The sequence below is a fragment of the Podarcis filfolensis genome, assembly GCF_964270895.1.
Source record: "Podarcis filfolensis genome assembly, chromosome: 2".
Lineage (NCBI taxonomy): Eukaryota > Metazoa > Chordata > Lepidosauria > Squamata > Lacertidae > Podarcis > Podarcis filfolensis.
Window position 1 is genome coordinate 62069167 of NC_139605.1, and position 27441 is coordinate 62096607.

Below are 27441 nucleotides of genomic sequence, written 5' to 3' on the forward strand. Positions count from 1 at the left end.
TCAAACAGAAAGAACACTGAGCGCGTTTACTTGAATGCCTTTGGCTATGCAGGCCTGGAAAGGCAGCTGACCCATACCTGCCATAGAGGGTCTTTCTCCTCTGAGAATATCTGGAAATACTTCTGTGCCAGCTGCACAGGTGGCAGTGTCTGCAACTTCAAGTTAGTCCAGGAGTTGAGGAAGCGGACCAGGTGTCTAAAGGTGTATAAACCCAGGCGGTCGTTTCCATAATTGGAGAGGTGAGTCATGAAGATACTGATCTTTGGGGCGGGGGGGGGGAGGTGGGAGGGAAGAAAGGACAGCACAGAAGACAAGGAAATTAATTGGTGTGGTTAGTCAAAACAATATTGTGCCACCTTGGCTTTCAACCCATGGTTTGTTTTGGAGAGAAACAATGCGGCTGGCAAGAGCAGCCAGACCATGGTGTTCACCAGAAGCAGCAAAAGGGGGTGGGGAGAGAGAATGAACGTAAGAACACAGGAAGAACCCTGCTTGATCAGGCCAAAGGCCCTTCTAGTCCTTCATCCTGTTTTCACAGTGGCCAACCACATGCGTATGGGAAGCCCACAAGCAAGACCTGTGCTCTCCCCACCTGTGATTCTCAGCAATCAGAAGCACTTGCCATTTCAGCAATGTTCACCAGCGCACTGGCACTGCTTGTTCACAACAAACCATAATGTTTTAGGGCTCATACACAACTTCCACTTCTGCTGCGCTTAGAAAGTGCAGGTCCAAGCAGTTTTCTGCCTTACCCACACTTTCTAGGCACATATCCAAGCGGCTTTCCCCTTGCCCCGCATCTTTCCATGGGAAAGCCTGCTCTTTAGGGATAGATCATAACAAATGGCAATCCTGGGGAAACCTGAATTGCTGTTGGCTCTGATTGAGTGCTAAAGAGCAGGTTTTCCCAGGAAGACAAGAGGAAGTGTGGAAAGTCCTTAGTGTGGCATGCAAAGCAGGCCATATTGTGCCACAAAGAAAGAGGAATAGTGAAAAATTGTGCAGCATTTGCGCATGCATAAATTTGAGGACTTGCTTAGCAGGACACTCTGAATTCATTGTTTGGCAACTTAAGTGTCTTCTTTCCTAGTCACTGGTCAATCAATTAGAAAGAAACTTATCTCCGACCCACAGATCAACAGAAACAAATTCATCCACCAAATTTATTCATGGCCCAGATAACTCAGCATATGACCCAGCCTAACCCACAGACCTTCCCCACCAAACATCCTATCTCATGACAAGACAGAAATTAACAACAAGATAAGTAAGCAAATGCAAAGGGAGCAAGGGTCAGTGGGAACAGAAGCAGCCCTAGAAATCTGGAGAGGAAACCAGATTTGAGGCATTTTCCCTCTCTGAACAGATAGCCTGGAAGAGACAGCAGCTTTAGTAGACTTCCAGACTACTTCAAAATGTTGGATCACGTGCATTTTCTAGGATCATAAAAGGCAAAAAGACATTCATTTACATTCATTTCAAACTGCTGGCAAACACCTAAAGCTATGCAATTTGATCACTTCAAATCCAATGGCCCTGGATTCCTGCATCAAGACCTTCTCAAGCAATTTTATACAGCAGAGAAATTGTGTGTCTCACATAACTATAGAAATCTCCCATGCAATCTTCTAAAATCTGGGACACCATGCTTATGCACAAACCTACTTAGCAAGTGAAGCAAGCAACGGATCTCAGCTTTTAAAGAGATGCTGTGGGGCCCAAGATGTGGTTTCCACTTACCAAACAATGCTCCAAACAAATAAAAATGCATTTCTCTGTCACTATGATTTTGGCTACATAGCTTAAAAATCCAAACTCAGCAGCTTCTTCTTCTTTTAAATTTTATTTATCATTTTGAATTTTAAAAATTTGCACATTGACATTTTACCAAAATACAAACCGTACATAATAATAATAATTTAATATTGCATCATCAACTTCCCTTCCCCCACTTCCATGGTTCGTTTATTAACCCTTTACCACTGCATATTCCAATAATTCCGTACTCTCTCTTTTTCAGTTTTATTTCAGTAAACTTCATACTGCTGAATTTATTCTAACCCTGCTAATGTTTTTTTTTGGGGGGGGTAATATTTTTATTTGATTTTGCAAGTATAAAATTACAACAATACCAAATACATATCCATATTTAGAGATTACTCTGAATCTTTAGACTTCCCACCTTCCCTTCCATAGGTCCTATTGCCAACCTTTTCAAACCTTGCTAACATTTTAATCTGTTTACAGTGATTTTTCTATTATTCTGCAAATCTTTTCCTTAAAAGTTCTTTCATCCCAGTCAGGAGCTTTTTCTCAGGCTGCTTTACCACCACCCAAACTCACCCATAACGCACCAAGGTCTGTCACTCGGGGAGTTACCTTTTCCCCTTTTTCTCAGTGATCTTGTTGCTTTCCTTCTATTTGGTGCTTGTGGTTTTAGACTTTATTTCAAAATGCCATAGAAGAAGAAGAAGAAGAAGAAGAAGAAGAAGAAGAAGAAGAAGAAGAAGAAGAGCTTCTACACACTGCAATTAGACCTTCCATTGTTCATCAAAGCAGCACTTACAGGGTTAAGTAGCACAGTCAGAAAAAGCTCGCCTCCGTTGATTATCTTATCCAGTTCATTGGACCCACCAGGGTATTCATTATAGAATATGGTATGTGTGAACAAGCCGCATGTTTGCCGTGGGAGAACCTGGAAAGAAGCAGAAAGAAAACATATAGCAAGTTACAGATGTTTTTGAAAAGGAGAAAGAGAATCAGCCCATTCCAGTGCTCCTTATAAATTCTGAGCAGATGGTGGAAGATGTCCTCGCTGTCCCTCCAGAAAACAAACACACAGGTTGCCTGCACTTAAGTTAGTGGATCCCTCTTAAACAATATGGGGAGTTTGAGCTTATTCACGTACAGGAGAGAGGGTGAAGCAAGAAAGATAAGCTTACCATGATTCCATTGTGGATGAAGCCTCGTCTGAAGCGGGCTGGTTTGAGGTGAGGGTACTCTTCCGTGCTGGTGACTCGGATCCCCCACACTTGTTTCCAGGCCTCATACAATTGCACATGGACTGGGTACACCCCTGAATGATGAGGTGCCACTGCATAGCCCATATCAGTGGGGATGCCATGCTCCTAAGAGGAGAGAGAAATACATAACTGTATCAGCTGGAGTAACCAGTGGACTTTTAATGAAAGGCTCCCACCGCAAGTGAATGGAATCCAGCCTTTAAGGGCTTTTTAAAAAGAAGATCTTATTACCTCCCCTCCCCACTGCAGTCTATATCATCCCAAAGTAGCAGAGATGTCAGCATCCTATTTCGGGGAACTGGGAAAGACGGTTCAAGGTGTAAATTCTGTGAGATACAGGAGAGAGTAGCGAATGGGTCCTACAACTGTTAACACGAAGCCCCTACTCAACTTATCACACAGATGATATGGCCAACATGTGTAGCCTTATAGCAAGTTTTGCCAGCAAGGCTTTTACGTGCTCCACTGACCCTAGGACAAGACTGGGTGCTCTCCAGCAGATGCAAGAAAGATAACTGAAGAACAAAACCTGGAACATTACATTTCAGCCCTGCTTTACAGGCAACAGGCATTCCGTGTTAAGTCTGAGCAACTCTCCCATGGGGACACGGAGAAGCCTAGAGTAGCACATTTTATGAAGTCACAGCTTACACAACACTAGAGAATACACCCAAGAGTTATCCAGCACAGCTTCCGTGCTTCATTGTTTTAAGAAAGATCTTCTGCAAGATTTTATGGCTATGTTTAAATTTCTCCCCTTTTCTCAGGTTCTTTTCATTTGTTCACGTAATCGCAAAGGAGCAACCTGCAAATTCTTTTTTTGTGTGTATGACGCACCAAAGGGCATCTTTGGCAAAACTCCTTAAAAAAAAGGATTAATGATTTAATCTTTGAGTTCTCTTCTCCCTCGAGTGGGCTTGTTCAAGCAGACTCTCTGCTGTGCTGAAAGAGTAACAAAGAGAAGTGAGCTGTGCATCCCACAGACGGCACTATCAAGAACTGGTTGCTTGGCAGAACCCATCTTTTGAAAAGGTCAGATAAAGAACTGTACTGAAAGGTGTTGGATGCTATCTGACACCTGGAACCAAGAGGGTGAATGAATAAATAAAAACCTATTTGCAACAGGATGAAGAACCGACTTGTAACTAAACTGTGGGGTTAGGTGAAATGAAGGAATTTTCAAGAATTCCTCAGACAAAAGAAGTTAGCACATCAACAGAAAAGTTGGGTAGAAAGGAAACAAGCAAAGTTTATGCCGTTCTTGAAAACTGGTAAAAGGTGCCCCTGACCATTAGGTCCAGTCGTGGACGACTCTGGGGTTGTGGCGCTCATCTTGCTTTACTGGCTAAGGGAGCCAGCGTACAGCTTCCAGGTCATGTGGCCAGCATGACTAAGCAGCTTCTGGCGAACCAGAGCAGCGCACGGAAATGCCGTTTACCTTCCCGCCGGAGTGGTACCTATTTATCTACTTGCACTTTGACGTGCTTTCAAACTGCTAGGTTGGCAGGAGCAGGGACCTGAGCAACGGGAGCTCACCCTGTCACGGGGATGTGAACCACTAACCTTCTGATTGGCAAGCCCTAGGCTCTGTGGTTTAGACCACAGCGCCACCCGCGTCCCTGGAGCAAAGCAGGATTACCAGGGACACTATTTGTCCCTGTGCCAGAGAATGGTATGCGCTCAAGGTTAGAGAGGCTGAGATTCCACACTCAGCATAACCATCGGTTTGCTCTCCTGGACATTTTCGTTTTGAATTTGATAACAAAATCTGAAGGTGGATTTTAGGTTTAAGAAAAGAGGCTCATGGGCACTAGTTGTGAAAGTCTAGGATCACAGACAGAGTACTGTAGGAAGGGATCACAGGAACCAAGATCCCCCTTCCAGAAAGAGATAGGAAATGGTGGGATTACAGATCAGTGGTTGAACATAAGAAGACAACAAGAGAGGAGAGGAGGAAAGCAGGCCATGCTTTCTTCCTGGAGGTCCAATTCATTATCATGCTATGAAGGGTGCAACACCTCAGACCGACAATACAGTAGGAGAAGCTGGTTCTATAAGACCCCTGGGGAGACTTGAATGTTGGGATGTTTTTACACACACCACACTCCTTGCATAAATAGTAGACAGGCGCCCAAAAAATGGTTGTTCTGTTTTCTGCAGCAGCCAACGAGACATTTTTAAGAATGCTGTGCTGATGCAACGCATTGTGGCAATGTCCTAGCAGTGCTAGGTTTTTCATTTTGCAATTGCAAACTCATCATTCTGAACAATAAACAAATGATCGACTCGTGCCTTCCTTCCATCTTTTGAGGTACAACCCACTTTTTGTTTTGCCCCAGCCTTCTGCTTCTGTCCCCAGAAAGCGTCTTACTTACAACTGCAAATTTCTTGTTCATGGTCATTTGGTCAGCCAGCACAGATTGGTTATGGAAGAGGTGAGGCTGCATGTGACTCCACATGTGGGGGAACCACCAAAACTCCTTCACGTACGAGAGCAGCAGGTCATCTCCTTCGTCTTCCGCGTCCGTACCTGACAGACCCAAACCACTAGTGTCACGACTAAAAACCGAAGACATGCAATGGAATGCCATTCCTCCCATAGGCTCAAACCAACCATGTGCTTTGCCCAGTAGAACACTAAAACATCATTAACCACACAACACACAACACACAGACTGATCAAGCCTTGGACCTCCAGGGGCAAAAATAAGAAAGGGAAGGGAAGCTTTCCTGGTGAATCTGATCCACAAAGCTATCATCACCTACCAGGCAGATCTTCTAGCCTAGCCCTCAAAACAATGTGAAAGACCTGAGAGCCCAAATAAGGCAATGCACACACCCCACAAATCCTCCTTACCTGTGTGGAAGAATTTCCCTGAGTAACCCAGATTGAAGGTGAAGTTGGGGATATGGGTGCGCAGTTCATTCTGGGTGTCAAAGAGAGCCTACAGAGTGGGATAAAAAGCAACATTTAAAACCATAGCCTATTCGCTTTAGAAAGCTGGGGGAATAAAAGTCCCAGCTTCTGGAGACGTGAGGAAGAGAAGCAGCTGCAGCATGGTGTCTTCTCACATGGTATAGGCCTTTTTTTTTTTTACATTATCCCAGTGGTGGTGGGGGGGAGCACAGTGCATAAGCTTCCATCCCACCAGTATAAATGCAAGGAGGCCTTAGTACCAGTTCAAAACATCGGTTTTCCTCACATGCCCTTATATATACACATTTCAGTCATTAACATGCAAGCTGCAATATCACTCTTACCAGGAAGGTGCAGCTTACATTTTCCGCAGCCTCCTAGACCTCAAAGGTCAGCATCTGCTAATAACCCAGTTTTGGGACTCCCACAACACCTTTGCCAGTATTAGCTAGCACTTGATAGTTCACGTGAGTGAATAGTATAGTGACTAGATTAGCCTTTGTTAGATAAATACTAGTTATTTAGAAGTGGAGGTGTCTAGAGTAGAAGTGGGGGCAAGTAAGCGTTCAGATGTTCCTCATCAGGCACAAATAAATCCTGCTTAATTACTCTTCTGGGACTTTGTTTGGAGAGCTACACTCTCTATTTTTGTTAAGAAAGCAGAGAAAAGGCAAAGGTTTAACAATAATTCTATGGGAAACAAAGCTGAGACAGACATGTGCTTAGGAGACCTAGTGATAAATCTGTTGCACATTGTGCTTTTTGCTTAAAAAAAAAAGGAAAGTGTTCAAGCCTTAAACCATCATTTCCCTAAGCCAAACAAAATAAATCGTGGTTGTTAACATCAGTCTAACTTTCTTCTTGCTCTTCTCAAAGGAATCAGTTAATGATCCCTCTCCCTAAGATATAGAAATATTAGAAAGAGTGGTCAGTAACTGATTCCTACACACACACATTGTTCTCACCTATTTCTGGTAATATACCGTGAAAGGTTCATTTTATCCCTAGACAACAAAAGTTTGTTCCAAGTTCTGAGCTTTCTTAGTTTGTTCTTGTTTCTTTGATCTTACTAAAAATAGTTTTTGTAGCACCTTAAAGACAAACTTTCACAGCCTACAGTTCTCTTTATCAGATGTTGAAAAACAAGCGATGTTGGGCTAAGTTAAGATTTTTAATTTTAGTGCTTCCCAATTTAATCACAAGGAAATCCATCTCTACATTTTTGCACTTGTGTAACTATTCATAGCAATCCTGATTTAAAGGGCTTTCAACTAAAGCAATAATATGTTGGCTGTGAACAACAGGATTTTAAAAAAGAAATGGTTACTGAGTCTACATTAAAATTCCATGAGGCTGGGATACCTGATTACGCTTCCTGCATTTCAAATGTCACCATCCCAGTCTCACACATTCTGGGAATGACAGAAGCACAAACTAGATCCAGTGTGGTAGAGGTAGAAGAACAGCAGAACAGCAATAAGGATTCAGGGATCCAGGGATCCAGGGATCCAGGGCACAGCTCCTAGCATCATGTAGCTTTCAGCCCAAAGAAATGGATCCACAGGACAGCTAGCCCCGCATCTCCCCCAAATCCCAACCTCAAAAGCAAAACCTGGCTATGTGTGTCATTACCTTTACATCATCCACTTTCATCCGTGTGCCTTCCTTGCCAACAAAAATATCATCAATGTCCACCAAGACGTAGCGGTCCAGGGGGAGGGAAAGCCTCTTGCCAGTGAGGAAAGAAACAGCGTCGACAAAGACCAGTTTGTGCAGCCAGAAGTTGAGGTTGTTGCCAAAGAGGACTCTCTGGATGCCATCGTGGAGGCCCAGATCCTGAACCACAGTGGTATGGAGTGCTGCGTCAATGCTCATGTGTGGGATGGATTCTGCCGACTTGGTTTTGGCCAGGAGGATGGGTTCGTAGGTGGAATGGTTTGACTGGAAGACTGTCCAGTCCTCGCCTGGAAGGAGTCCCTTCTCTACTTCACTGGGCCGTGTGATGTACAGGAGTGGTGATTTGGGGTTGATGCTGCAGTCCTTCAGCGCAAGGTTGGAGTGGAGAAAAAGGGGGAAGCCTTTCAGCTGAGCACTCAGCAAGCTGTTCTCATTGGCCTGTAGGGAGATCACATGAACTGAATTTATACCCCATTTGTGTTGCGTGTATACAGGATGACATCATTTGCGAGGCTTTATGATTTTCCATATAGGAGGAAGGAACAGAGAATTTGAGGGGTTACCTCTTTGGTTCTGCTGTGTGAAGTATTTATTTGCAAGTTGTGTCACATAAGAAAAATTTCTTGTAGCTGCCAACAATAAGGAAAAGAACAGAGGGGAAGCAAAGTATGAAAGTGGGTGAAGAACTAGAGCCCTATTTGTCTCAGATTTATTTATTAACAATGCTTAAGAGGCAATATAATGGCACAATGTGATTGGTGTACAGGTTAACTGAATTCCTGAAAGCACACGTGGTACTGAGTGTGTCACTTCAGGCTTGCAAGAGCAGGGGAGAAGTCTATGGAATTCAAGCGTTTCCTTGCTACTATAAACTACTAAACATGGGTGTTCTGTTGGCTCCAAGAGCAGCTCTGGTGGTTAAGAACATAAGTTAAGGCTGGTGCACCATCCAGTACAGCATCCCCATCCTCACAGTGGCCAATCAGAAGATGCTCTTGGGGAGCCTGCAAACAGGACCCAAGTGCAACAGCACTCTGTCCTCCTGTGGCTTCCAGCAACTGGTATTCAGAAACATACTGCCTCCAAGAGCGGAGGTAGAACATAGGCTACATGTGGCCACTAACCCTGATAGCTTATTCTTCATGAATTTGTCTAATCTTCATTTAAGGCCATTCATTTTTGAAATTTCCACTCATACCAAAGAAGATGTAAGAGGAGGAAAGTGAGGGGGGCAGGCCTAAGCCAGAGAGGGTTGGAAGGTGGTATACACAGCTGCTAGAAAACTTTGCTTAAATGTGATGGGCGTGGATGGTTCACAAGGGAAGCCCTACAGGATTACAGTGGAACCTCGGTTTTCGAGCGTCTCGAAAGCCAAACGTTTCAGTTTTCAAACGCCAAAAACCCAGAAGTAATTGCTTCAGTTTTCGAACACGCCTCAGAAGTCAAATAGCTTATGAGGCACATTTCTCAATTTTCTCGATTTGCTGACCGCCCACTGAGCCTCGGTTGTCGAACGTTTTAGAAGTCGAACAGTCTTCCAGAACAGATTATGTTCGACAACAGAGGTTCCACTGCATTAGATTGGAGGGAGGAAACTCTGACTAGGATGAAGAGGCTGCTGCTTGGGGAAGGACGCAGAGGTGAAGAGATCAGATACAGCCTTTTTATATACAAACCAAGCCAAGCTGAATTCTGTGGCTTAGAGAGCCTCTCTGGACCAGAGTGCCTCTCTGAAACAGCTGCAAAGAAATGGTTAGGTCAGCAGCCTTTGCGGTTGGGCTCTTATATTTTGGTTGTAGTCTTATATTTAGGCTATATGTTTTAGTACTGTGATGGGCTCTTCCCGTCATATATTCTGGACCCTTCTGCTTCTCTCATTTATGTCAATAGAAAGGAAAGCCACTGTTTTATTATTGCAATGTGCATGTTGTGTGGTCTGTGTACTTTCCACCAGTAAAGTTCACTGAAATACACACAGAATATACTTTGTGTGATGAACTAAGGATTTTTCAAGGACAGGCTTTATCCAACTGTATGTCTGGAAAGGGATCAACATGCAGTGTAGCCATACTACTTAGCACCCAATCAAATTATCTTTCAAAAACATAACTATGTAAATGGACAGAAAGCCAGAGGGTTAGGAAGCAAGGGAGGGAGACTGATTCTTCTTTGCCACTCTGAAAATTTAAACCAATTTAATATAGTACTGCTTTCGTGGGTTCGAGCCAAGGAAGCAAGAGAAATCAGAATGGAAGAGAAAACAGACTGCTGTGCAAAAAATGTCTGTCAAAAGCAGCAGGACAGCTCTTGGTCTCAGGATAAAGCCTCATTTACACGCTTCATTTCTGCCCTGGATTCTTAACCTTCTTGGCTTACCCATTCAAGCAGGGAATAACGCAATAGACCTGTGGCAAATGCCATACGGTTTGTGTTAGCCTGCATCCCCTCCTACTTGACTTCTTGGAAACCAAATCCAAGAATCACTAGGGGAAGCAGGGACACAGGGTGGGGTGGCCCTTGTCAAGTCATAATGCTAGGCAGGGACGCCCGGATGGCCCCCAAATCCCTGTTACAATCTGTTCTCTTCACACATTAACCAGTTCCCAAGAGGACCATTACTGTTATCTTTTTTACTGTCACCAGCAGAACTAAAGGCGCTGCAGCCTCATCTCAAAAGGCACAGATTTGTAAATCCGCTCTTGGCATCAGTTAAAATACACAGCCCTTTTACTTATCAGGCTCGATGCTGGCAAGACATCAAGCCATTCAATAGCGAGTAGTGACTGTGAGAAGGTGTCCAAGAAAGGCTGACATTTTGCAAGCTGAATCTCTTCCAGGGCCCTACTGTTCACGCATGAGCCAGCATGTGGCAGATACAGATGCCTTCAGAAAGCACCTGTGCTATTGTAATACGGGTGGGCTATTGCTTAAGAGTCTAGGCAATCTATCGTATCAGCAATAGCCAACAGTAATGAATTTCAGAGAAGCATGCTATCAAGCCAAGCCCTCAAAGCTGCATTCACTCTCAGCACTGTTGTACCACTAACTGCAGAAGGAATGAGATGGAAGAATGTTCCCTCAGGAAGACCTGTGTACATACCATACATTTTAAGAACTTTCCCCACCAAAGAATCTTGGGACCTATAGTTTGTTAAGGGTGCTGGGAAATGCAGCTCTGTGGGAAGTAAACTACAGTTCCCAATATTCTTGGGGGAGAGTACTTTAAATGTACAGTGTATAGACAGTATTGGGTCCAAGGAAAAAAGGGGAGGAAACTGAAGTGCTTTTTTTTAAAAAAAAAGAGTAAAGCAAACTTCTGTCCTGAGAAGTACACAACTAAGGATCTACTTTACAGCCCTCTTCACCAGCTAAGGACTGTCGCATTGTTAAAATTATTTTTATTTAGGACTGGTTCAGAAGTACACACAGGTCCTGCTTACCAAACGCAATGTGTTCCCTGACAATCGTTCGTTTGGTGAGCATTCACATAACGAGTCCACGATTTACGTGGATGCCCAAGGGAACATTTCTAATCTGGGATTTTTCCAATCTTTCTTCCCACTTTTTCAATGGTTTCTTATTGAAATGGCTGCAGCCAACCAGCAAAAGAGAGAGAAAGGAAAAACTGATTTTTCCAGTCTCTCCTGCTCCCTGATTTGTCCTGCTCTCTGATGTGTCTGCCCGAAAATGGCTGCCACCAACCAGCAAAGCACAAACAAGCAAGGAAGGAAGGAAGGAAGTGGGCAAACTCCAGCTGTTTGGGTATCTGAATCTGTGGTGTATATAGAAAGGTATGGGCATAATTATATACAAATATAATTATGCATTCCTCCCACCACATACATGGAAGAACCTAATACAGCAATCTGAAAAGTAACTGCGGGAGTGTTCGCAGTTACACGTGTTTGATTATAACATTATGATGCAAGCTTCTGGCGGGGGAGATGCTAGGCCACCCTTGTGACTCCTGTGTTTATTTTCTATTTGTAGGGAGTTTAACACAGACAATCCTAACCTTGCTGTAGGACTAGGCCATGTGTTCATGCAGAGAGACTGAACTGTGCTCCATAGTTGGACTAACCTTGTCCCCATGAAATGATGTTGGTCTGGGGGAGAAGTTTTGATGCTTTTATTGCTGTAAACTGCTTTGATATTTTTTTTATGATACAGCAGAATACACATATTTTTAAAAAAGTTAATAAGATTCCTATGAAAATTAGCATCAAAAAAATTCCGCTCATGTAATTGTAACTACAGTGCAACTACTCATTCTACATGTCTATTTTATACAGGCAACCCACCATTTGCACACATCAGTGAAATTGTGTCTATCTGAAACACCATTGAAAAAGCCTGCAAACACCCTATTCCATCCCACCCTGCCCCAGTCCACCCGTTTTCAAAACATTTTTGTGACATTTCAGGTCACTTCTGGGTTTGGCGCAGCATGTGCACGCATAATTGTACACATATTGAACACGTGTAAACGGGGGGTTGCCTATAGTTGATTTTCATCTTTTAATTTTCATCTGTTGCTATAATTGTTCCCTGTTTTATATACATTATAAAATGAAACAATAATAAAACACTTTAACCCCCCCCCAAAAAACCCCGTGTTTTTTAAGCTTGCGTCAGAGAATGTGATTTAATTCAGTATGTTTATTTTACTTGTATTAAATAAACACAGCTACATTCTTTGAAACTGCCCAGGTCTGCCTAATACTGTACTTGCCATTGGCATCCATTCAACGACCGTATATGAAACCGATTTTTCCCCCCACAGAAAAATAAAGCACTAGAAAAATTTCCTGCAGGAAATTCGCACCCCATCACTGGAGGTGGCCTGATTCTTCCCCACCTGCTCCCACAAAAGCTTTGCCCAAACCAAAGCCAGTACCTTGAAGAAGCCAATGATTCCTACACCGTACTCAACACAGTACTTGTCCAAGAGCTCGCGGTTCCAGGCGTCCAGGTTCACATACTTCAGGATGTTCTCGTAGATGATCAGTGCAAAGCGCCCTCGGTCCTTGTCCGTCAGTGTGGGCATGTCCCCCTTCCCTGGAGCAATCTCCGTCAGGTATTTGAAGCGACTGGACTCCAAGATGGCCACTATCTCCTGGCCCAACTGGGAGTAGAGACTTTCCACAAACACAAGGACCAAAGGGTCTGTGCGAGAAGAATCCACCACTTTGATGGGCTTCAGCGGAAGCAGGCGAGAAGGGGCAACCTTCAGTTCATCACAGTCCGGGCTTGGGATGTCCCCCGAGGGCTCCAGTCCCCTCTTCCACCCATATAAATAATAGGCCGAGACAAAAACGCTGAGTAGGCAGAAGGCAAACAGCAAGAACAGCACCACCTGAGGAGACACCTGCCGGAAGCTCCTCCGAATCCTTACCAAAGTCATCCTTGCTTTGATAGAGTGTGTTCAGGTTCCTTCCCCACCCCACCCCACCCCCCCTCCCTCCCTCCAGATCTTGATGCAGGAAAGGACAATTTCCCTAAGAGGCAGCGTGTGTGTGTGTGCACAATCGCCCCTGTGGAAGTCCGTTATCCCTCCTGGTCTTTTTTCATGTCACCATGGCAAATCCATTCAGAGTTCCTTTCTGAGGCAGAAAAACCAAGAGCTTTGCATCATCACTGACACATCATCAGGACGGAAATTGGGCAGTCTTGGGGTTCCGGAACATCTCTCAACAGGTGGAGACGCATGGTGAATCCTTGGGCGCGTACCAGAAGCGTTGTTCTGTGTTTAAAAGAAAAAGAAAAAGGGCAAACAAGGTATTAGCAAATTCCCTCTGGGAAGAACATAGTCACACAACCTGGAAGATCCCACAGACTCAAGCCGCCTCCCAAACACAGCATATTCCCACAGAGAAACCTTTATTTATGGACCCCTCAGTGGTCCATGCCTTTGATGAAAAAAGTTGCCACAGCTGAAGTTGGCCTGGAATTATAAAAGGGTAGGGAAATAAACTTTGCACACGTTCAGGCGCTATGCCACTTATCCAAGGGAGTGCACTTGTTTTTATCTCCAGGCATGACAAGAGTTGGATTGTGTCAAATTGATTATTGTGAGCAGCAGCGTTCTCCCTGCCTGCACCCCTATATGAATCCGACCTCCCTTTTAACTAAAACTATTTTTATGGGAGGGGGGTGTCTCTAGGCTTCTAGGGCTTTTCTGTCTCACAGAAGCTTCTTGGAAGAAAAAGCTAAGGAAATTCAAGATAGGTGTTTTGCATGTGTGGTGGTTTAAATGCAAATGTAGCTTGCTGGGTCCTCCCGGGGCCTTTAGTCTGCATAAGGCAGATAGTGCATTACAGGCCAGCTTCAGCCCTCAAGCTCAGCTTTCATTATTAGGCTAGATATGTAGGTCTACAGCCCCTCCTCCCGCAAGCTTATTCTTGGTGTACCAGTCAAAGGGCCAGCTGCCATACAATCCAGAGGCCTAAACACCCAGTGGGCACAGGGAGAGCCCGCAGTTTGCTTTCCCAGCGTAGTTGTTCACCCCCACATAGCTTTGAGGAAGCCGCCACGCACTCTGCACCTGCTTCAGCTTAGTGTCAATCACTTGCCAACACACCACAAGAAGCCTTTAATACTTAATAGTTCAACAGTGCAGAGAACCGTAAGAATACTGCTGTTTCTTTGTACACTTAAGAAAAGCCAGAGCGGGGGCCCGTTGCCCAGCTTTAACCCACAAAAAACAAAAAAAAAGTGAAACAATTCTGATTTCGCTCATAGAGTTTGGAACAGCCATTCCAAGGCCAGCACCCAGGGAAAGACCACAGATTCAAGCCACGTTTCACCTGCAACTCCTAAACAACTACAAGATGTCCTGCTGTCAAGAAACAGCCTCAACAATCCACACAGAGGCAAAACTTCCCATTTGATTCTTTTCCAGATTTACTTTTTCCCCTAAAAAGAGCAAACCCGGCCATCTACTTCTATATAACCAATTTGCAGTACAGGGCAAGGAAGTTTTGTATCTTATAAGATACAGTGGTACCTCGGGTTATGTACTTAATTCGTTCCGGAGTTCCGTACTTAACCTGAAACTGTTCATAACCTGAAGCACCACTTTAGCTAATGGGACCTCCTGCTGCTGCCGCGCCACCGGAGCACAATTTCTGTTCTCATCCTGAAGCAAAGTTCTTAACCTGAAGCAATATTTCTGGGTTAATAGAGTCTGTAACCTGAAGCATATGTAACCTGAAGCGTATGGTTTGGGGTGAGGTGGGGTTTTTTTAAGGCCAGCAGCATATTTAGCACTCAGGACACATCTGAAGCTGACACTTGCACTGGGAGAAGGAAATATCCCACATTGGCAGCAGTGGGGATTTCTTCCCTATACAATTGCCAGCATCGGAGGAGGGACTTTCCACAGCGAAAAAATGATTAAAATCTCCCTCCGCGCTTGTTGCAGTATGGACAACCTCAGTTTAGACTAGCTGTTACAATTTGCATTGTTAAATGATCCCTGTGGTCCCTTCCAATTCTACAATTCTACGAAAACCTCCAGTTAAATGGAAAGGCACATTCAACGGGTCACATTTCATTTGGCCCCCAGGGTTCTACAACACGATTATGCTACTCCCCTTAAAAGTCATCTGTGAATAAGCACCTGAAACTTTCAAAGATGCACATCCACAGTCAATGTTCAGGTGCAAGTCAGAGCTAAGCATCTGGCAAAGCTTCCAATACCTGATCCAGGCATGTTTAGACTTGCGCCGACAATTCAGTACCATTTTTCTTCTGCTTCCCTACTTAGAAAAGGGTTAGTAGAAACAAACAAAACAAAACAAAACAAAAAAGTGACGAGGATTCCTTATTCTTTCAGCTAAAGTTCACAAGTCAGACGGCTGATAAGTCATGGGATACACACTCCTCCAAATCCTAGAACCATTTTTGTTGTGTTGTGCAACAGATCTTCCTATACACACACACACACACACACACACACACACACTCACACTCAGCCTCTACAGCATCATTATATGTTAACAACCCCTTTGCAAAACAGCAATACTCATGGTCCACCAATATGGTTGCCACCAACTACCAGAAACATTCAGTTCCATCAACCAGAAGAAAAAGGCTCCTGCGCGCCCTCCTGAAGCAGAAACCTTCTTTTTAAAGTATTCAGAAGCACAAGGAAGCAGAGTGGCTCTTTGGAAAATGGTGCCCAGCACATTGGGATGCACCCCCATCAATGCCGCAGGTATGAGAGAAAGGGTTTTTACACACACCGCTCCTCATCACCACTGCCCCCTGAGCACAGCAGGTTCAAAAAGGGGTGCATCTGCCTGTCTCTGTACAGCAAAGACAGCTCTACCAGACATGATGGCTGGCCACCAAAATCCAAATATGTGGCCTCCTGAAGCCACCTTTCAAGGGCATCAAGTGTCCAAGTGCATCCCGGAAAAACAACTCTAACATGCAACACAAGCGGTGCTCAAGCCAACTGGCTGCGGGTGTTTGACGCAACAGCAAAGAGGAAACCCTTATCTAAACATCATGAGGGTAAGCCTTCCACTCCACCGAGGGAAAGAGCATGGTGAGCTGTAAACAGCCACGCAGCGCAGGAAGAGAGCAAGGGCCATCTGTCTGTTTCGAAGACAAAACAGCCTGAAACGCAGTGACCTTTGGATGAGTGATTCAGATACTGACCTTTGGTATTCCACTCAAGTTCTCCTATCGTTTGAAACCCAGCCTCCTAGTTTTCTATGTAACAGGCTTAACGGCGAGGCACATGTACAATAAGCAGTCCAATAAGTATCCCACCAATGTTTAACATCTGCAAAATCTGGAAAGACAGAGCCTGCACGTCCTGGTTTAGTTGCTGTGTTTAGTTACACTGATCTCTTGTTACTTGCCAGCCTCTCCTCCCAATTGTTCTTCTGCTCTCCTCCTTTTAAGCCCAGCTCTGCTGTGTTCGAAGAGTTGCCCAGGGACAGCTGGAAGGTCACCACCGGCAGCACCCTCTGGACTGAAGGGGAGTAGCAGCCAATGGCCTGCTGCCTTGGACTTTCGCACCTTAGCAGGTGGAGCAAAGCTATTAATAGACTCCAGCATGAATCAACCAGCAATCCAGGGGAGGCTTTTCTAAAGGCCACCACAGAGAACCTCCCAGCTCTCGGGTGCCCTACTGAATCGTAGCTTGGAGGCTTCTGGCCAGGGCTGTTTCCAATTTTGTCTGCCCCCTTTCAGAACTTTAACACATTTGTGCATCATGCAAGAGGACAGTTGCCGTCTTATTGCAGTGGAAGAAGCAAGCAGCCAACCCCTAAAGTGGATGTGGTGTGAGACGCTGCGAGCAGAAGGATGGAGATGACTTTAAAAGGGGGGGAAAGTATCAAGTAAAATCAACAACAGTGTGATTAAAAAGGAAGCTGGTTGAAAAGTAGTTTGGATTAATGCCAGGCTTAATCCAGTCATTTCCCCTCCTGCCTGAAGCGAGGAGATAATGGAACTGGGGACAGGTTTAATTCCAAGAGTACGAAAGATTTGCCCACCAGGCCTCTGAAGTGTCACAAAAAAGGCCTGAAGCCAGATCTCCTAGACTATCGATTTCTTACCTTCACTCCTTTTCTGTTCCTTAGAAATGCCTGATCTGTCTCAAGTGGGTGTAAAACATCAAAATCAAGGTTTTCTTTATGTTTATGCAAGGCAGAGAGAGAGCGAAATAGAACCATCTCAATATTTGAAAAGATCACAATTATCACTCTAGAAATCACAGGAAAATGTCCATACTTCTAGAAAGCCAGGGCAAAGCAGCTATGCCAATATGACACAGGGTAACCCCCATACTGTATAGCTAGATCTCTAGCTCAGCCATGACTAAGATCCTGGACAGAATCCATCTGATATAGAAAAAATAGGGATGGTTGGCTTTTGCTGCCCAACTCCCCAAGGGACTGAGTCCCCTAAGTCCATGATCGGTCAGAGATGAATGGATGGAGGCAGGCGGCAGTGAAAGCAAGACAGGTATTTATTTTTTCTGTTGCAACAGAGTTCCCTCCCTTCCTAGCAAGGAGGCAAGAGAGACCCAGAAACAAGAAGAAACATCTCTTTTAAGAGTTTGGATTTTGGTGTGGGGAAGGAGGAAATCGCATCACGCATAAGGTGGGGTTTCTGTGTCTCAGGCAGGCCAAGGTGTGATATTCCTGAGGATTTAGGAAGTTTTACATAGCTCCAGACACACAGTTTACACAAATTACAGCATTTGACACAACTCTTTGCATTATGCTAACTATCCTGCCATAGAAGGTAAGCAGAATCATGCTCTTCTAGTAAAATGCCATGAGATCACAGAATCCATGATTCATTAAATTTATTACTACATTTATATGCCACTTTTTCTACAAAGAGCTCATTCAAAACCCACTGAAGTAGTGCCATATGAAAGGATTTAATTTCAATAATGTTTGGATCTTCAGAATTCAGACTAACATTTCCAACAATCCTTCTAAGCACTGAGGGTGACATCAGAGCAGCTAAGTCCATCCATGGCAGTCAGAAAGGCCATGACCTCTCTGCCAATACTCTCTCTGTGGCATCACATCAAACCACTGGAATAAAGAGGCACTGGCAACTCCCTACTGCAAATGGTGGCAGTAGTAGTAACAGTGATGATGATGATAGTTGCTGTTGTTGTTTGTTGTTGTTTATTATTATTATTATTATTATTATTATTATTATTATTATTATTTCCTAGCATGAAGCATAGCGTTTGCCTATTGTCCAAAGGAATTTCCTGACTATAATACTGTCCCGGAACCACCATAATTACTAGAATCTCTAACTATACGTCATCCATTTACAGTACTAGGATTTCCAGCTATATTTCATAATACTACCCATAATGCTGAGCTAAAGCAGCCCATATTCCTTACTGATCGTTCATAAATCAAACCACCTTGGTTTTTAATGTCTGCACAGCACTTAGTAAGCATTAGGTGCTTTACAAGCGATTATTAACAATAATTTATTATCTGTATGATACTATCTGGGCAACTTTAAAAGGACCCTCAGCTATAGACCAAATCTGAGCTGCCTGGCACAACTACATTAGCCAACTGGATGTAGAGAAGACATCACAAAATCACGATATGGAATTATGAAAAACACTGATGATGATAAGAGGCAGGACTATGATGTTGAAAACGCTTTGGAATTCAGACAGTGGGAAGCCAAAACAAAAAATTATTACAATTTGGAAGACAATTGGAGTTTTTTTATTTTAGTTTTTTATTTTTATTGGATTTGATTTGATATGTTAATTGGATGTTCTTATTGGAAAATTAATAAATGCTTTTAAAAAAAGACATCACAGATTAACATTTATATCACATAAACAGATACGTCATACAGTAAAGTAGGTTATTAAATGAGAAGTTTTCCCTTGATAAACTAGCACTTATAGGTGAGTGAGCTTTACTCAGAGTAGTCCTATTGAAATTAATGGCCATGACCAACTTAGGTCTGTTAATTTCCGTGCGTCTGCTCTGAGTGAAAGTTAGCTGAATTCCAGATACTGTGTATGTATGTTTTGAATGCAAAGACTTTATTTCTGAGCTCATGAAACGGCAAAAAGAGTAAGTGAGCCCACAACTTGAAACTTGGTTACATTCTTACAGCCAAATAAAACCAATGTACTACTACTTGAAATTCTGTGGGCAACGAGCTGGAAGAGACTGTGGAAACTGAACCAAATTTGTATTTGAAGGTTGCTTTTGGATGTTTATTTTCTTCCCCCACCCCGCCTGCCCTACAAATCAATGGATCTAGGGGCGAAACTACACATAGTGTGTAGCGTGTAGGTTCCTTTCCCCTTTTATTTTTATTAATTGCATGCGCACAGAAGGCAATCTTTAACTTGGAAATGCGGCATATGTTGTGTGGGTGTGGGAAGACTTCTCTCTTCCCTCCACAGCACAATCGGAACTAACATCTCTTGCCCTTCCCCACAGCTAGAACACTTAGGAAGTAACTTCTCACTGCCACAACAGGAAAGATTCCCCCCCACATACACCCCCCCAACATTATAGTAGCATGAGGGGTGGTGCTCATGTTCAGTTTCAGTTCCAACAATGCTGGGGAGAAGAGATAAATTTCCCCTCTCTGCATGTGGCCTTCCCAGTAAGGATCACCTTGTTTGTACCTGTAATTCATCAAAGTAAAAAAAGGAGAGATTGCTGCACATAATTTGTTCAGTGTAACATGTCGTTTGGCCCTCAAAAGGGTAAAACTACCACGGAAATGAATGAAATTCCACAATATGCTCCCCGCCACAGAGCATTCCTACGATATATTTTTTTTATTTAGTATTATGATGGTAATTATTAGGCCCCTTTTCTGGGGCAAGTGCCCATCAAAAAGGATAAAAGAAAAGTAATACGTATTTAAAAATAAATACTTAACACTACCACTCAACGCATCACGTAAAGAAGGGTTTTTAAAAGCAGAACTGAAAAGCACACAATTCAGCCGGACCAGCGCCCAGCTAAGAAACATCACACCCAAAAGGCCATTTGGGGAAAGAAGGGAAATATTCTTCAGGGGCTTCCGCAAAGGCCTCCAGTGTAGAAATGGCCACAACTGCGTTGCTGTGGGGCCACCATAGGAAACGACAATAGAGAAGGGTATAGGCAGTCCAAAGAAAAGCATAGGCCCAAACCATTTGGGATTTTAAAGATCTAGAAATGCATGGTGTGAATGGATCATCCTAGGTTTTGTAATTAAGACACAATATAGCTAGGCAAGAAGGTGACTTTTTGCGCAGTGAAGCAGTGCTGCAAATTCTCTGCAACCCACCCCCACTGCCCCACAAAGAAACCCAGTACTGCAAGCATGCTATTTAATGTATATTTGGGGGTCGGAGGCAGGGAGTATATGTTCAATTCAAATAAAAGTTCAAAAAAGAATATGGTTGTTGTGTAAGAAATATAGAATGAAAGAACTGAACAATTATTTTGCAAAGGGTTAACTAAGCATTGGTTTCAACTGCAACCTGTCTCTGTAAGACACACCTTTGCAGGCAAGGCTCCAATCTCCAGAGGAGTGCGTTTTTTGTATTAAAAATCAGCAAGAGAAATCATTTCAAAGTTTCCTAAGAAAGATGTTTTTCCGGCAGATTCTCCCCCAGAACAGCATTTTGTTCTCCTAAACCCAGCTCAGCACCTTCGTTTGTCAATCAGAAGTTTTCCCCAAAGGCAGTTGCTTTTGAGTGACAGGAGCACTGCCACGTTTCAACAAGTTCCTCTGCTGGAACTGCAAGAATAAATAGCCCTTTTAATCTCCCAAAGTGCTTACTAGACATTAACCATTAAGCTCCCTTTCCCCTCCCCACAAAGAGAGCACACCCCCAGCATTTCTTCCTCCGCAGGAAAAATTAGCATTTATAATATAAAAGGCGGGTGTGAGGTGGGGGGAAGAGATAAAACTAATCAAGAATCCCACCTTGGAACCACCAGATGGGTTTTTTTTACTCGGTTTCTACCATTTACAGTAATTAACATCCCGCCAACCTGCCGCCTGCTGCCTTCACTAGTCATCTTTCCTGCATGGAAGGAAAGTCACAAGCTCTCGTTAGTGACATCAGAGTTCCCATGGCTACACACAGAGAACTGACAGCCAACAGATTTAATGTCAATGCATGGAGAGGCAGGATAGGCAATAGTTACTGACAGGAAAAGATTAGGCATTCATCTTTAATCACCAACAAGAAAGGGGCTTGGGTGACGGTGCATATGCACACACAACCCGCAAATCAACTTTTGCTCTAATAAGGTGCTCTCATCATATTGCGCTGGTTTTGTTCATAGTAATAATAACAGTGAGTGATGCTGCTGTTCCTGCTACTTATGCAGCAAGGTTTATAGGGACCACCCTAGTAAAAAAGTTCTGTGCAATTCAGAGCTGATGTTTGGGACCTCCATGTGCTGATTCCCCAATCCAAACCCAGTTCCAAACAGCTCCCAGTTGCCAATCCAGAGGGGAAAGGGATGCAAGGGTGAAGTAGTAGCAACAGGACTTCGAAGAATATATGGAAATAATGCATTTCCTTCACTTCATATAATTTGTACTTACTTCCCAGAGTCATGGGAAGGGAAATAAAGAGGTTGCTAACGAGATCTAAACAGCTTATAAAGGAAATAAAGCTATTAGGACAGTGTTTCCTAAACTTTTCATAAGCAATGGGCATTTTTTAATCACTAAGTAGGGGAAGGCTTCATAGCTAGACCGTGAAAGAGCAAGAATTGCCTGGCATGAATTGCTGATCTGGGCATGCAAGCACAAACTAGGAAACATAACAAAACCTGTGTTCAATACCTGGCTCTATGGGTTTTACAGAATTTTCTACTCAGGCTGTGTTCGCATTTCATGGTAAACCACTTGCTGTGAACGTGTACTACTTCACTCCTTCCCTTGTAGAAGCAGAACAACAAACCACAAACACACACTTAGTTTTTCGTCCCAACAAGAAATCATGGTTTGTTTTTGCTCCGCACAGTGTGAAGCAAAGGTTTGTCCTTGGCTTAGCAATTTTAGAGCAAAACAAACAAATACCCCCAGTTTGGACATGGCGCTGGGCCAGGGGTTGTGATTTGTTGTTTACATTCACACTAGGAGTAGAACAAAGCAGGAGCAATCTGCATCTTCATGGTAAATCATTAACTCTGGTTTTCTGTGAGGTGCAAACTGAGTCACGGAGTTTGGTTTGGTGCAGAATACATCCAACCATCACAAAAGCCCAATCACCTTCTAGTTTCCAAATCTTTAATAATTATTTTATGGAACCATGCATATAATCCCCATACACAAGCAGCAGAATTCTGCCCTATCAGCACAAGTATGCATAAGTACCCTAATCACAGCAATGCAGAATTATAGTTGCTCCTCCAATCCCATGTTCACAGGCACTGGAACATTATGACTGCTTTATTCCCAAGTTCAGAGCAGTGCTGAAATGAAGTATCAGACAGTGAAGCATTCGAATGGAACAGATGGATATTAAGGGAAAACTGCTAGAGGTGGCAGAGTTAGATCTGAGGTCCATTAACTTAGTAACAGCTACAGGAATTCCCCTTCCTCCTTTCACCAACCCGCTCTCAACGAACAGCAAAACGAAGAAAGAAAACGTGGAGAAGAAATATTCCAGTGTACAGGATTGGCTCTAGCACAAAAAGAAAACGGGGGTGGGGGTGGGGAATCACTTACAACTTTAGATGCTTGCTGAAGTAGCAGCTTAAATTTACCTTTTGGCCGTCTCGTGTCACTGCCCAACACGCACACTCTAGTTCAGCATACTGTACAGAATGGAATTTAGCTCAGCATGACAAACAGAAATGCGTGGTTTTCTTTCTGCCGAGACACCACTATTGCTCGATGCCCCTTTTCCTTGAGACCAAGGCAATTCCATCCCATGGAGTCCTGTAGAACAAATTCTACTGCATGCAAACTGTACGAGAAGCAATGAACTAGAACACACATACACTCAGCGTGAGTGACCACAGCACCTTTCGTTATCTGCTTACACTCCACATTCCAAAGCATGGCTTGGGCACTGACAACCATCTCGTAATCATTTTCAAGGAGTCTGAAAGGTTGCAGGCAATGCACGGAAACCAAATGGCAGCAGGCCATGCCACAGGGGAAGAAGATATGACCAACCGCACCAGACAAGGTTGGCAAAATCCAGAGGACTTAAGCAGTGAACAAGATCACTAGTCAGACACCAGAACAATATGGCAGCTCTATTCCAAGGATGAAATAATTTTTTAAAAAAGAAATCAGACTATGTACAAAGAGACAGAAAGAGTGTGTTAATACACTACAAGTCCATCCCACCATTCCTTGGGACCGGGCCTTAACTCAGGAGCAGAAAGTCTCTTTAATACCATAACCATGTAGAGAGACTAATCTAGGATTGTATGCCTCTGGTAAACAGAAGCTTTCTGTTCTCAAATCCAGCCATGTGTTAAATAGTCGATTTTATTGCCTTTATCTTCCATGCTCTGTCTTCCTTTACCTAACTTCCGCTTCCAATCTACCAGATTACACTCTCTGTTTATGTGGACGATAATCCTGTTCCTTTCCAAAGATCTGCTTAACTTAACACACAGAAACAGGCCAGATTCTCTTTAGCTGTGCTCCTCCTAACTGTGAGATGATTCAGTTGAACATTAGCAGATGGGAGTAGAGTCCTTCAGAATGCACATGGGAAGGGAGTGTATTTCGGAAATACAACGTTTTTCAGATTTTTAATTCTGCAGAGGTTTTTCTTTTAAAATGAACAAGCAGCCTTCTACATGCTTTCTAAGGTTGAACACTTTGGGGAAAGAACTGTACCGTGATTCCCAAGAGAAACATACCAAGCTAGAAATAGTACCTCTGAAGTGAAATCATCCCTTCAATGATTTTTGCTATTCCTTGCATCTGTTTCAGTTTTGGTTTCAAGCTTCTTGCGAAAAGTGCCCCAGACTATCAAAGAAAAGCAAGCCCACCACCTTCCCAGAAGCCTCCTTCTCTGTTCTGTAGATCAGTTAAACCACAGGACACCTATTCACCACTATAGCATTCTGGATCTGTCTACTGCATTCCTAAAAGGAATTAAGTTGCTTTGGAACACAGATATGGGTACAATTACACCAGAAAGTAAGTGGAAGAAACTATGGAACTCTTATGTCACCAATCTGTATCTCCCTTTATATGGGAACTGTTCATCAAAAAATCTCCCACAGGTGGCATCGTAAACCAGTTCAGCTTTCACATATAACTTCACAGATGACATCATGTGGTTGGAGAGGCTGGAGGGTGCAAGGTACGTTCTTCCATTTATTGTGGGAGTGCCTGCCTGAACAAGAATTTTGGTTAGAGGTGTATCATGAACTTTCTGCAATATATAAGACTCCTGTCCAAATGATTCCACAGCTCCCGCTTTTAAATGTTTGGGAGGACCAAACTCTGCAATGACATTCAAAAGGACTCATTACTTGGCTATTGGAAGCATTCAGAGTATCTATTGCGCAAACTGGAAGACATTGGATTACAAATTTCCTTGTGGTGTTAGAGCATGTTTATTTGCAATGAAAGTAGTGACACAATCCAGATTCTTTATCACTTACGATCTCACTCCTAAAGTCACAAAGAAAGAAAGGTAAAGGATCCCTGGACGGTGAAATCCAGCCCTATATGACTATGGAGTGCAGCGCTCATCTTGCTTTCAGGCTAAGGGAGCCAGCATTTGTCCGCAGATAGCTTTCCAGGTCATGTGGCCAGCATGACTAAACAACTTCTGGGGCAACGGGACACTATGACGAGTGCCAGAGCACACGGAAATGCCATTTACCTTACCACCACAGCGGTACCTGTTTATCTACTTGCACTGGCATGCTTTTGAACTGCTAGGTTGGCAGAAGCTGGGACAGAGCAACAGGAGCTCACCCCATCGTGCGGATTCAAACTGCCAACCTTCTGATCAGCAAGCCCAAGATGCTCAGTGGTTTAGACCACAGCACCACCCGCTCCCTATAAAGTCATAAAGTCACAAACAAGGCTATCATAAGCAGCAAAATCAGAAAGCAAAATACCCTAATTTAAAACACTAATCTTAAAATAATGTATCTTTCCGTTTCAAAATCCCTATGGAGCCATTCCTTTATTAAGTCAATAAAAATACAGTATCACAGAATAGTGTGCAAACTTTCAAGCTCTCCAGAACTTTTCATTGGGCTAATTTGGGGTGAGAAGATTTTGGCTAATAGTTTCAAGAATCCAGGTTTGCATTCTGTACAAGAAGCGCCACCCAAAAGAAGCAAGGTTTCACAAACAACTGGCAGGCCAGCTTCAATCATAACACAGATTTGATGCATATTTGTGGCCTGCGACAGAAATACCCATTAAGGCTATTTGCCTTCCATCTCTAGCCTGCCTTTCATTATCCAACAGATGAGTCCAAATGTTCTTTTGATATCCACTCCCCCCCCCTTCTGCCCCCATCCCTTTATCCTCTGCCAAGCTCATGCTTGGTGTGGAACCTGTCATACGTTTACAAAATCCACCTACATTACAACATGAGAGTGCAGGAAATCTCTCATCTTTGTAGCTTCAAAGACAGCGGATATAACTCCTTCAAGCATTCAGTCAAGTGTGTTTTGCCTCCAAAACACTAAAGCAAAATGCTGGTGGGAAGAGGGGGAGACTTTATCCTCCCTCTTCCCCCCCCCCCCCCCGTGCTTGGCATGCAGACGAAAGAGGCTCACCTTCTAACAATGTCCCAGCTCAGTCCCCCGAAGGCAGGCTCTCCTCTGTACTTAATGCAGCCTCTTCTAATCTGAGATCCCTGACAAACAGCATTACAATCAACCCAGCTTTCTAGGCAAACTCTCCACAACCTCCACACACCACACACCACACACACACACACACACACACACACACACACAGAGTTCCAGCTTCCTAGGCATCATGAAGCATTTGTTCCAAACTCAGTTCCTCTCCCCTCCCCTCACAAATCTAGGCCACCAGCTTTTCAGAGGGGAACGAAAGCAGCACATCCTTGAAAGTTTTGGGGCAAAGGGAGCGACTAACATGCCATATTAAGGTCAGGAAGACTGAGCACAGCTAATGGGCAGCCTACCCTTTGCAACTGACACAGCCAAAAGGCTCCATCATCTTTTAAAGTTTAAGCCAAATGAATGCATGCATATGCCCTCAGCATTAATATACATGAGACTGCTTGTTCTTTCCACATCCTTAATTAAAAGAAATAAAAATAAAAGCAGTTTACATTTTCAAGAGTGTTTATAAACACGGCTTGTTTTAAAATGAAACGAAAAGAACGCAACACACTGTCAACCAGACTATTAAAACTTAATGCTGAGAGCATCTATCAAATAGACTGAACCAAAAGTCAGGCTTTCCATGTTAAAGAGAGGCAGAACTAGGAATATAATGCTTAACTTCAGAAGCCAGATAAGTGATCCAATACATAATTTATTCTATTTAGTACTGTGGGTTTCTTACCAGACCCAGGAACCAGCAAGTCACCACAATTGCTAGAATTAAGGCAATGATATCCTTTATAAAGAATCATCCACAGAAGTCAAATGGAAGGCTAGGTACACCTGTTTTATGCTCTCCTGCTATCTCAGCAATGCGTTCAGTTCTCAAATTCCAGATACTTATGATTCTTACCAAACAGACAGCATGGACATTTCCTGGGAGCGGAGGAGAGCAATATTTTGTCAAATTGCTACCAGACTTTGCTTGTAGAAAATTGTTGACACTTGCAGCACATCACTAAGCATATCAATTAATCATATCAGCTCAAAAGCCTCATTTTGTTAAATGGGGCTTATTTCCAAATATATGGATAAGACTCTGGCCTTATAAACAACTGCCTCTGCATAGCATGCTTGCATATGAACAGAAAAATTCATTCCCTGACTAAGCAGATATTTATCTCCAGTGCAAAAGGCTGCAGGACCAAAGGTTTTTGATTATGCTCCTTTATTTATCTGCAAAGCATTGGCAAGTAATCAGCTGAAACTAACGGACCTATCTTGGTCATGGTCATTAATTTCAATGGGTCTACTCTGAGTACAGCTTAACATAATACCACCTGATATGTCTAAATTGCTATAGCAAATATTTAAGTACACAAAAAACCTATGAATTTCAACATGGGAAATTTCAGTCAAAGGATTTCAGTCAATCCACCCTAACAATTCTCTTAACTTGCTGCCCTCCCAAAGTTTTGGACTACAACTCCCATGAGTCCGAGCCAGGACAGCCACACTGCAGCTGAAGGGAAATGTAGTC

At 43.4% G+C, this 27441-nt stretch overlaps 1 protein-coding gene across 3 annotated transcripts in view; it reads right to left on the minus strand.

Moving 5' to 3' along the window:
• Positions 1-27441, minus strand: part of NDST1 (N-deacetylase and N-sulfotransferase 1) — a 77541-nt gene that overhangs the window by 16351 nt on the left and 33749 nt on the right. The window contains exons 1-8 of one of the 3 annotated variants that reach the window (XM_083603984.1): positions 25881-25996; positions 12515-13360; positions 7573-8055; positions 5881-5968; positions 5399-5553; positions 2943-3128; positions 2567-2695; positions 78-260 (exon numbers count right to left, since the gene is read on the minus strand). In XM_083603984.1, the coding sequence (XP_083460110.1) occupies positions 78-260; positions 2567-2695; positions 2943-3128; positions 5399-5553; positions 5881-5968; positions 7573-8055; positions 12515-13021 (1731 nt within the window). In that variant the 5' untranslated portion in view covers positions 13022-13360; positions 25881-25996. Of the gene's footprint in view, positions 1-77; positions 261-2566; positions 2696-2942; positions 3129-5398; positions 5554-5880; positions 5969-7572; positions 8056-12514; positions 13361-16284; positions 16543-25880; positions 25997-27441 lie in introns of those variants that run through there. The other 2 variants (XM_083603985.1, XM_083603983.1) reach the window with 2 other exon arrangements.